Below are 12231 nucleotides of genomic sequence, written 5' to 3'. Positions count from 1 at the left end.
ATCGTTTTTCGCCAAACAGCTGACATCATTCACACACTCTTGCCCTTGACACTGTATGTTCCCCATACTGTGTTTTCAATCTTTTCAAAATTTCATGTGGATTAACTTTCTCCTACAGACACACTTCTTCCTACCATATTTTCTGACATTACTGTGCATGTGCCAACTCCATTAGAGTGATATACTCACAAAGAATGAAGGTGCATCCTCCAGCAGTTCTATCGGTCTCCAGATATTCATCACTTTTTTATGCTCAAATATCTCGGTCAACGTTGAACAATCCTTGTATGTGTTTGTAACAATTTTTCATGGTTATTGCATGTTTTCAGTCATTTTATAGGCCCGTGTTTTCACATTTAACATATTAGGTACAGTACTCCAATGATTTATTTGACAATGAGTGATATATTCATTTTCGGTAACAGTAGTATAAGTCGGAGACGGATTTCTTAAAATTTACAGGAGAAAAGACGAGAAAGTACTTACGGAATTGTGTTCTTGAGGACTTTCTGAAGCCGGAGATATTTTTTTTATAATCGTGCTATGTATTTTGCCTGTAAATAAGGTATTTTTCGTCAATCATGCATCTCCGTTGTGCGATAGCTCGTGCCGCCATTACCGTCGACTACGTGAATCAAATGTTCCGTGCGTTTGGTTATGTAAACCCCTCACAGTGTAGCAACCATGCGGAAGTTTGACAAGATGACGTGTGAGCGGGTTTTTTTTTTCCAATAAAAGGTAAGACTCTAGTTTACGTCCTTTTCGTAAGGAATACGTGTCATATATCGTTGGAAAGCTTATTTTATAAGGAATTCAACAACGTAAATCCCAAAGCGAGCAAAAATTTCCTGAAGGAGTAAATCGAGAAAAACCGATGTTGTCCGGATATGCGCAATTGAACGTACGGAGGTATTTTTTACATGATGAAGCACATATTTAGGGGTGAAATGAGTGCTAATGGAACCTAACCTAACAGGCCTAACCTAACCTCGTAGGCATACCTCGATCCCGTGAATGGATAGTGGGGCTATAGTGAACAGAAAGTGTAAAAAGAAAAAGGTACTTACCCGCACCACGATCGCGCACCGCGAAAGCAAAGAAGCAATCACCATGCAGATAAGGACGTAGAGTCTAGCCTCAATTTTCGCTTAAAAACATTTTGTGAATAGTTTGTGCGGCATTTATCGGTTCATAAGTTTGGAAACACTGCACATCAGCTGACGATACTGCATATCAGCTGACGATAGACAACGTGAGTCAAGATTTGCCCGCCGAATTAGCAACGACCAATAAATGATTATAATGTTAAAAGTAACGTGTTTTTCATGGAAAAAAAAGTTATGGCCAGCTTGAAAAATCTTCCGCTATGCATATGAGGTAAGTAGCAATGATTTTTATTTGAAAACAACCGAGTTTTATGTGTCTCCGGCTTATACTACTGTTACCTCATTTTCTTAGTAGGTATTTTTTGTAGATTAGAAAAAGCAACATGTTCAGTAATGCACTTGTAAAAAAATGTTTCTATTATACTGAAAACAAATTGTCAATGAATGATTGTTCCAATTATTGGTAAATTCCTTAATAATCCAATTGTCCATCATAGGATGATTATTGATTTACTTTATTTTTACTTCGCTTCTTGTGCCACTTTTGGCTAATTTGCGAAGATGGGGATGAGTGATGATATGATGAAATTGATGAATGACACTAACAAACATCCATGCCCAGGCCAGGATTCGAACCCAGACCTCTGGCATCGTAGAGCAATGTGCTAACAACTCTGTCATGGGCGCCGGCGTAGGATGATTCAGGTAATTAATTAGTCCTGTCAGGTGTGCTGATAGTGTAATGTTAAGGTATGAAATAAGTACTTATATGAACTGAACTAGGTATTATGAGAATCATACATCCACTAGAGATACACAAGGGTGTATGTGTTCATTTCATGACTGTTCAGTAACTTTTTATGCTTTCATATTAATAAGTCTATCAGTATTATGTAGAGCTGAGCTGATACCACCATTTGCCAATACCGATACCCACAGATAACGATGCCGATACCGATAGTTGTATAATTTCAGTATAAAATAACAAAGGCTAGTTATCGAGTCATACTAACTCGTCACATCACTAGGTGCGTATCTATTAATATATTTGAGGATCCAGTCAGAGCCAAGTGTCTCAGAAATATAAAAATAAAATTATTTCTATTTAATATGTTCGTATAATTTTTTGTAATATCAAAATAAATTAATTAGTACTTAATTTCTCCGTTGCGTATGGAGTATTGTTGTATGTAAGCACAGAGTAAGAAACGGAGGAAAGACAACATTAATACTTCTTTTGTTCTTTCTATCTAGACTAAAAAATATTGTTATTACATAAATAGTAAAAAGGCTCTACAAAATCAGAGATAAATCAGCAAATATTCATTCTAGCTGTGTAGTTAAGACCGTTAAAATTTGTGTAAAAACAAGTCATGGCAAGGAAATTTATGTCAAAGAAGTAAAAAAAAAAAAATGAACATTTATTGAATAACAAAAAGAATGATGGTACGGCCATTTGATGAAAAGTAAAGCTCTGATAAATATATTATGTACATTATTGTAAGTAGTGCTGTACATATATCTTTAGAGGGGTCTCTCCGATGGTGTCGCCGTTGCCTTGTAATCAATAGATCGCGGGTTCGATACTCAGTGGAGGCACATAGTTCGGGTCCCACTTTAAAATGTAGGTCCAGTCCCGATTAGCTTATCTTTCTTAGTATTGTCATTCAAAGCCGTATGTTCTCAATCTAATCTCGGCAGAAATTATTGATTTATTGATTGACTGATTTGCTTTATTTTACTTCGCTTTTTGTGCCACTTTTGGCTAATTTGCAAAGATGGGGATGAATGATGATGTGATGAAATCGATGAATGGACACTCCCAAACATCCATGGACAGGTAGGGATTCGAACCCTGGCATTGTAGCGCGATGTGCTAACCACTCTGCCACAAGGACCGGCTTTCGGTGGAAATAATTAGCTATCATTGGCCGATACCGGCAGTCACATGAAAGACAGAAATGAAGAGGATAAGTATAAATTGCTGATTCCCCTTCGCGCTTGAACGTACGTAGATAAAACAAAACTAATTTCACTGTTACCTTCCTCCTTCTTTTCCAAGAACTCCGCAACTACCTGACCCAGCATTAGTGTGGTGAGGGGTTAAAAACATCCACCTATCAAACCACCACGAGCTTCAAGCAAGAAATGGCAATGAATGGTTTATTCCCACAGCGTTAACTAAGCGGTTGCATGCCTTCATAGTCATGTTTGCTTTCAGCTTTCACTTGCCGATGCCTTTGATCTTGCCATCTGCTTCCCAGGAGGGTGGGGTTTTTTCCAGTGTTTCTAGGAAAATCTATGGAACTTCCTGCGCTGGTCTTCCAATCTGTCACAAGGAAGGTCAACGAACTTTTAAGAAGGTCAAATGTTTAGAGGAGCTGTTGCCTTTGCCCGCTGTTCTAGCCACTGAAAATCTTTGGTATCGGACAGTATCGGTAAAAAAATCAACCGATACTCACAGATGCCGATACTGCCGATATAGGCTGATACTGATACATCGGTATCGGCTCAGCCCTAGTGCTATGTAGTAAGTGAGATTGATCACACAGAATGCTTAATTCATATCTGAAATTAAGGTGAAGATATTTGATTAATATAAGATTGAGGTATTTGGTTTCTTGATACTTATTTAAAACCAGAGCTCCCACGTAGCTACACGATCAGTGCTCTCACCAAGAGTATCCCCAAGGAAGAGGCTAGTGGGACTGCCGCAGTCCCTGGGGAAAAAAATGATAAGAAATTAGGGAATGGTGCAAACAATTTAAAACACATGTATTGTGAAAAGTAAGAAATTACCCTAAAGTAATATTTTGTTCTGAATCATTAATGTACGTTGCTGTGGAAAATTATTTTTTTACTAATTTTAGGAATTGCCTGGGTCTAATATAATAGGACTCGGAAGTTGAAGACCTATAAATTGCCAAAAAAAAAGACTATAAAAAGACCTAAAAATATATTTTAAAAAAGGACCTAAAAACTGAAGAAAGGAGGTATAAATGTGATGCAAATTAATTAATAACTTCAGTTTTAATTACATATTGCCTCTGCACGACACCTCCTTATCTGACTTGAGATCTTAGCAGGCGCGTGCTGTCTGGTCGTATACACCATGCTGAAAGCTTCAAAACAAGAGAAAGTTGCCACTTACAGCGTGACCTTCCAGACAACCTACTAAGTCGTCCAAAAATGTTTTTCTCTCGTTTCAGGGATGTTTCAAATATATTTCCTTCTTTTTTTTTATTTCTTTACTACAGAAAGGATGTTTAAGAGGTGATGAACTGATGATGATTCGAATTGAGAATGGGCAGTAAAAACGTAGTCGAAAGAAGGTGAAGTTGCAAAAAAAAAAAAAAAAAAAAGCAGTTAAGACCTGCGAAAAGGCTAAAAAAGGACAAATAAGCCAAAAAAGGCAACAAAACAAAAATACAAATAAAACCTACTTTTTTTCTGGCCTACAATGACCCAAAATGAACATATATTATGTTGGACCTCATCTTCGTACACTAGGAAAAAAAGGATTTTTCCTCAACTTCCGAGCCCTGTAAATGAGTGTTCAGCTTTCTTGTGTGCTCTTGTAGTCCTATGTTGTCACAATGTATATGTAGACATGAAGTAGCCAAAGGACAACAAAGAATTACAAAATGAAAACTATTTCATGTTCTCTATAACACTGAAATTAAATTGCATATACCAGAAGTTGAGAGAAAGAAAGAATAATAATTATTATTTGAATAATGCAATCTTTGTTCATGTTCTTTCCCCAAAACTAGCTAAATATGAAACCTTTCTGAATTTTAATTTTATTTCTTTAGGATAGTAACAGTTCAATTTCATTTTAATAACAATGTACTGAACACCTTCGTGGTTGTAAACTAAACTCTACTTCATTTCCGTGCTGGTATTACCATGTCTGAAGATTATTGTTGTTATTTTCAGCAAATAATAAAAATGTATTTTCTCTATGTGCATTTAATATGCTTGCCAGTCACCGAAGCTTGTGTTCTATTTCAGATGGATTCACTTATGAAAGAGCTGCTATTAATGAGTGGTTCCTGAGTGGAAAGTTCACTAGTCCTATGACTAATATGACATTATCTGATACAAAGTGTGTACCCAATGTTGCCTTGAAAACTCATATATATCAGTTCTTGTATGGGGATGCACCTTAAACTGTTTTGTACAAGCAAGACTGTGACTGAATTAATTCGTAAATACGTTATCTTGCATTTTATACATTTTTTCACAAGTCTTTGAGTGTGTTTCAATTTTTCAGCATGCTGAAGTAGAAAATATTCTAAGCTACTAGCTTTTCAAGTTGTGATAATATGAATTATTTGTGTCTTGCGACAGCAGAATATTCAATTATATATTGATGTAGTTGAGTTATGCTGCATTCTATAATGATCTTTTCTATGATGATTTTTCATACTTTAGAATGGTGTTGAAACAAAGCATTGTATGCCGAGTAGTATTGTTCACAACCTTCTTTTGATGTCATTTTTACCCTTCTATGCTGTACATTTTGATGTAATTGTTTATCATCAAATACACTGAAATGTTAAATCAGTTTATAAGTTCAAGCACTTAATGTATATAAATTTTTCATACGCTCCCCAAAATCTTGTATTAATTTCCTGTTCTTTGAAACATTTGTGTCCTTTAACTGTAATATTTCAAGTGTATTTGATGTAGTGAAAACTAGTAGCTTACAGGCACTTTTACATAATTTAAAACATTTAAAATTTGGCCCAACTTCCACCCATTAAATGTCTGATGTAAAAACACATTGATTGTTGTGTGTTAAATTTAAGTTGTAATTTTTGTTTTCTGTTTGAAATATGTAAGAAACATGCTCATCCAAGTATTGTGATACATGAAAAACAGTGCTCTTTGCATTGTGTATAAAGAAGGGGTTTCTTTTCACCATTGCTTCAGCTTACACACTTGATTCATTACTACAGTCCTGAAACTATGCAATTTTTGGTAAGAACTGGGCACCAAGAGCGATTGTTCCTTTTTTATAGGTGTGGCCATTAGCATCCTGCACCTGCCAATGTAATGTGGGTTTCTAATATCATTCCATATTGCTTTATATCTCACCTGTATAGTGTAGTTGGTCAAATATATTTTTATATGCTTTAGAAATGTTTTAAACAAGTCACAAAATTTTCTCTTTCAGTAAGTTATAATAGTCACTATTATTATTATTTTTTTTTTTTTGTTTGTATGCTTTAAATAACATGCAAGAAGACTCAAATGTCTTGTAGAGCTACTTTAGTTCGAGTGTGGAATACAGGTTCATTTGAAAACTGTTGATTTTTGTGAACACTTCTAAATTTTTTAATTTAAATTTCTCATTGCTTAGAATACCAACTCAAATGTTAGTTTTGTTTATTTTTGCTAAAAGATGATAAACAGTAAGATATGAGAGTTTTGTGACATCTTTTTTAGATGTGCTATATTGATGTAAATAGGGCATGCACTTTGTACCTATGATATTACATATGTGTGTATTATTATTACTATTATCATTATTGTTATTATTATTTGCACTGCTCATAAAGTAAAAAATGCTCTGATAGAATGTTACATAAAGTACTGTATTTTCATAGTAGAACAAAATTTATTTTCAAATTATAACTGGATATGTCACTTCTTCATATATTTTTTCTCATTGTGGTTGAAACTGTTTTTACAGCGTCATATAAAGTGGGTACCTGGAGGAAACTCTGGGGGGTAAAGGCAGCCAGGGGGTGGTGCTGATCACATCATTCCCACCTGCAGCCATGATCAGGAAATTGTGGGGCCCTGACCCCACACCCCTATACGCCTTCATGGCATGGTGCATAGCACGGGGGAGCACTTTACCTTTTTATTATTATTATTATTATTATTATTATTATTATTGTTATTACAAGACCATGAAATGAGGTTCTGTGCATTGTTTACATCACCTGCATATTCTCTTGAAAAGACAAGTAATATGTTTGTACACACCATTTAGTGACAATATATTTGACAGAAACTGTATCACTCCTTGTGCTGAAAAATAAATTATTCACTATTTAATTTATAAAGAACACATTGTTTTTATAACAGTGTCATATGTAATCTCTCTCCTTCCCTCACCACATTCCCACACACAGATATATATATACACAGTAGAACCTTGATTTTACGTTTTTCAGGGGACCAAGCTGAATAAACTTAAAATGAAGGAAAAGGTAAAATTGAGGAAAATTTTATCACATTTTGCTATGTTGGGGTCATGAAGATTGGATGTATAATGTGGGAAAATGTAAAATCGGGAACGTAAAATAGGGGTTCCATTGTATATACATATATATTTCCTTCAGTTCTTTACTGCATTTTGTCCAAGTTCTACTACAGTATTTTACATAGATCGAAGCTATTATGAATGTCAATAGTGTAACAATAAGTGTTGTATCACATTCTAATGCTGTAAATTAACAGAGCAATTGTCGAAAAGTGGCATTGCCCTTTGTTATATTTGTCATTCCACCAAAAAGCATATCAAGTTATGATTTTCTTATAGACCAAATAGCAGTTCTGTGGTTTATGGATGTTTTATGTTCTTTTTTATCTATGCCAATAAATATTGCCTTTTTATGTGTTTGTATTTTGTATACTTTACATATAGGAGCATGCTGAAGGAATTGACTGAAAAAAATATGAAGTATTGTTTTATATAATTTTCTGGAAAGAGTCTGCACGTACTAAAATACAAATGTAATTTGTATCATCAGACAAATTCATATAACTAACGAAACAATATATGCAATAATAACAACTAATGCTGTCAAGAAGTGTTGTTAAAATTAAATTTTTGACCTGAATACATATTATATAATCTTTGTTCGATGTATGTGTGTGTTTGTACATATGTAGCTGATGAATCACAGTATATGTTCAAAGTGTTTCTGTATATAAACGTTCATATTTGCAAACATGTGTTCAAATTGCTCATTTAACACACAACACAGAAATATTTAAATTTCTCAAATACATTGTCAAAAAGAGAACACACACATTTGGAAATTTATGTGTAATGTGTTAACATGGAATGTGTGTATGAAATGCAAAATGTATTTGGAACATATTTTATAATGTACCTGATATCACTTGTCTCATATGAAAACAGTCATGTTAATTTAAAAAAAATTGCAAATAGCATTTTTATTGATTGTAGATTCATTGTTGTATAGTATTGAAGTTCAAATTGTGTCTTTCAGTAAAGAAAGTGTTGATAATATACAATAAAAATTGCTTCACAATGATGTTCATGTTAAATATTTTAAATATTATATACACCTGACAAAATATTCAATATGGTGAATATCTGATAATAATAATAATGAAACTACTCACACCACTGTTGGCAATCCCATTTTGTTTGAACACATAACTCAAAAACAGCACTATAAAAAGATGCCAAAACTGGTTCCAAACTCAATTTCTCCTGAGCGTCATCAGAAGACTGGTTGTAGGTGGGAGAAGAATAACTGTCGCTATGTGTAACCAACATGAGACATCTCAGTTGAATGATTCCTATTGGAGCTCCAAAGAAAAGCCAATTCTGTCAGTGTTTACAGAGCCTTCGGTATGGGAGCTGATATTGTGCCAAGAAGAAACATTTTTCAATTTTATTGTGTTGTACCATGATAAAGCTTATCTGTTAGTGTCTTTTTATCGAGCTGTTTTTTGTGTTGTGTTAAATAAATGGTGAGAGTTTTAGTATCCGTAAGTGAAATAATAAATGGTACAATTTTTGTTTTTTACTGATTGTCACATTATTGAAATGTTACATCTCTACATCCTTACAAATTCACATTAGATTCTTAATGGGTCAAAATGTCTTTCATTATCCCCCATACCTACCTACCTACCTTCACACACACAGATATATATACAGGGAGGTTATTTCAGTCGTTCACCGCCAGCGTGTCGGCCGTTCGGCGGACTCTTCATGCAACAGGTCCCGGCAAATTGCGTTCAGGAAGTCCGTAACAGAAACCGCTTGTTTTGTAATGTTTCCACTTTTCACAATTACAGTTACAATTACAATTGAAATAAGCACGTACCTTGTCGCAAGGATGCTGTGTGTGTGTGGAAAAGGTGTCCTCCCAAATACAAATATTTCTGGCACCTTATTTCTGACATCTAATCTTAGATTAGTCATCGCTACTTTATCCTCAGTTGTCGCGACAGTGCCGGCAGCTTATCGGGGGTTGGGTGAGTTGTCAGCCGCGAGAGAGCGCTTCATACTGCACGTGTCGGCAGTGATGCCAACCGTAGGGACATGTCCCTAAGCATAGGGACTTTTCACTAAATTTCGCCCGCGTAGGAACGTAGGGACAGATTTTGCCAAATGAGGGAAAACGTAGGTACTTTTTTCAATCTTGGTAAATGACATTTTATGAATTAGTTTATCTGGATACTTTAGCGAAGAGGAGAAAAAAGAACTAACTAACAAATCTCCATCAGAATTTTGGAACATGTTATCGGTTACCAAAAACTTTCAAGCCAAGTTCCTTTTTGAAAACATTTCCACTCTCGCGAAAATAGTGCTAACATTGCCACATTCTAAAGTGGAAACGGAAATAATATTTTCAATGTTAAGTGATACAAAAACAAAAAAGGGAAATAAAATGGGACCAGAATTGTTAAAGACTGCAGGAAATACAGCATCACCAACCAACATCTATCTCTGCACAGCAGCAGCATGTATGACTTCAAATAACATAATCAACAGTAAACGACTCAACGTTATTCATTAGGGGTGTGCGGGATCCTTTACTTTAAAAAGTCGTTAATTCTCGACGTTTTCTGCCTTGTAAGTTTCTGGAACTTATCGAAAATTGTAAGTTTTTATTCTAGAAATGCAAAAACAATCACTTAAAGTGAAAATGACATGTAAAATTCGAGATTTCCAGTGCTTCGGGAAATTTCGAACATTTCCCGTCCCGAAAATTTTCCGACTTGGTCGGGAAATTGCAAATTTTTCAGTCCTGAATGTCGGGATTTAAAAAAATTACCGGGTTTAAAAAAATTACCGTCCCGATCCCGTCCCGACCCAAAAAATTCTGTCCCGCACACCCCTATTATTCATTAAGGCAAGAATTTACAATACCGGACCCTTCTGTAATTTCTATGCTACGTCTTATACTCACGAAATAATTATTCGTGATGATTTATCTCAAGTTAACATGTTGGGGTGAGGGGGAAAAAATGTTAATTAACGTGTAGAAGTTGTAAAATAAGCATTTCAATTCTCGCAATGATTCTCCGTATACAAGTATGGTAGCCATATTTGTTGATATGAACAAATTACAATTAGTTACGCTGTCTACAGCGTTGCCACACTGTTGATTTCATACTTGGAGAGCATGGATTGTGTAAGAATAGCGGAAGAGAACAGTAAAAAAGTTGTTAATGTTATACAGATTGTTAGGTGGAGTGTGCAGGAGGGCTAATTAATAAACTTATTCATTTCAGTATATTGCCCAAAGAACGTGCTTACATGTGACAGCGACAATCACGATGTAGAAGAACTGATTTGATTACAGGTAAATTTGGCAACATTACATCAATCATAAAATTGCAGGATACTAAAATGGCGTCTTCGATGATGTTAAAGTGCTACGAAAAAAATATTTTTTATCGGTTCGTAATCACAATTACCGCAAAACCATTCAGGAATAGCCCCACTGAGCATTCTCGGTAAGGTTAGGTTAAGTTAGGTTAGGCAAGGCAAACATAGTTAAAATTTGGGCTCGAAAAACGGGTAGCCCAACAAACCATTGACGGATAGCCCCACGAACCATTCAGGTACAAAAAAGGTAAAGTGTTCCCCTGTGCATAGCACCACGCCATGAAGGCGTGTAGGGGGTGTGAGGGTAACGCCCCACACTTTCTTGATCCGGTCGTGAGTGGGGGTGATGTGATCAGCATCACGCCCCTGACCGCCTTTACCCCCCAGGGTTTCCCCCAGGTACCCATGTTATTCGACGCTGGGTAGGCGCCGGGGCCGCTTCCAGGTACGGTTAGGTTAAGTTAGGATAGGCAAATGTAAATTCGCTCCTTCATTAATTGTGGAAGCACCGAGCAGAAAGATTTGGTAAGTAAATGTGTATATTTTATCTTCTGTTTTGCATGCTCATGAGGTGATAATTTTTTTAGTCGCTTTACTTGGCGTAGGGACATTTGGTCAGTTGTAGGGACATTTTGACTACGTCTGTAGGGACATTGCCGAAAAATGGTTAGCAACACTGTCGGCTACCAGACGTCAGTGTACGTTCATGTTCACTTCTGTTTGCGTTTATCAGTACACGTGTTGCTTATACTGTGTTATTGTAATGTGCTACTCATGGCCAGTGCTTTATTGTGTGTTAATTGTTATTCATTCATTAGTTATGTCGTTAAACAAATATAGTCTTGAACAGAGAGTTTTTATGTACGATAATTACGTGAAAACGAATTCTTGCAGAAAAGTGGTCAGGGAATTACGATAGACAGGATCTCTTGAACCTAAGAAACGTGTTGTATTGCTGTTAAAGGAGGTCATTTTCAACATCTCTTATAACACAGGAGGTTAGTGATCATCATTATTATTACTTTTAAATATCATTTTACGCTTTCGGTTTGCTTTATGCGCCGGGATGCTGTCTTCCCTTTCTGACAACTGACGATAAAGTAACGATGTCTAATCTAAGATTTTCTGTCAGAAATAAGGTGCCAGAAATATTTGTATTTGGGAGGACACCTTTTCCACACACACACAGCATCCTTGCGACAAGGTACGTGCTTATTTCAATTGTAATTGTAACTGTAATTGTGAAAAGTGGAAACATTACAAAACAAGCGGTTTCTGTTACGGACTTCCTGAACGCAATTTGCCGGGACCTGTTGCATGAAGAGTCCGCTGAACGGCCGACACGCTGGCGGTGAACGACTGAAATAACCTCCCTGTATATACATACACAATGTATGTGTGGGTGTAATTCTTGATCCCATGTTAACAAAGTCATATATAAGTGCCTAGAGGGTGTTTACCTATAAAAAGTAAAGGAGTTAGGTAGAAACAACAGGTTAGGGTTAGGGG

The 12231-nt window shown here is 35.8% G+C and overlaps 1 protein-coding gene across 6 annotated transcripts in view; it reads left to right on the top strand.

Annotated features, from left to right (window-relative positions):
- Positions 1-8833, top strand: part of LOC146000004 (WD repeat, SAM and U-box domain-containing protein 1-like) — a 99684-nt gene extending 90851 nt beyond the window's left edge. For 5 of the 6 annotated variants that reach the window (XM_083137319.1, XM_083137312.1, XM_083137342.1 and 2 more), the window contains one exon: positions 5121-8833. In XM_083137319.1, coding sequence (XP_082993445.1) covers positions 5121-5278 — 158 coding nt within the window. In that variant the 3' untranslated portion in view covers positions 5279-8833. The remainder of the gene's footprint in view (positions 1-5120) is intronic. The other variant, XM_083137350.1, reaches the window with a different exon arrangement.
- The last annotated feature ends 3398 nt before the right edge of the window (positions 8834-12231 follow it).

Source organism: Lepisma saccharinum, chromosome 1 (genome assembly GCF_977018435.1).
Source record: "Lepisma saccharinum chromosome 1, izLepSacc3.1, whole genome shotgun sequence".
In the NCBI taxonomy this organism is placed as follows: domain Eukaryota; kingdom Metazoa; phylum Arthropoda; class Insecta; order Zygentoma; family Lepismatidae; genus Lepisma; species Lepisma saccharinum.
Note: the sequence above shows the minus strand (reverse complement) of the source record. Positions and strands in the feature narration are given on the sequence as shown.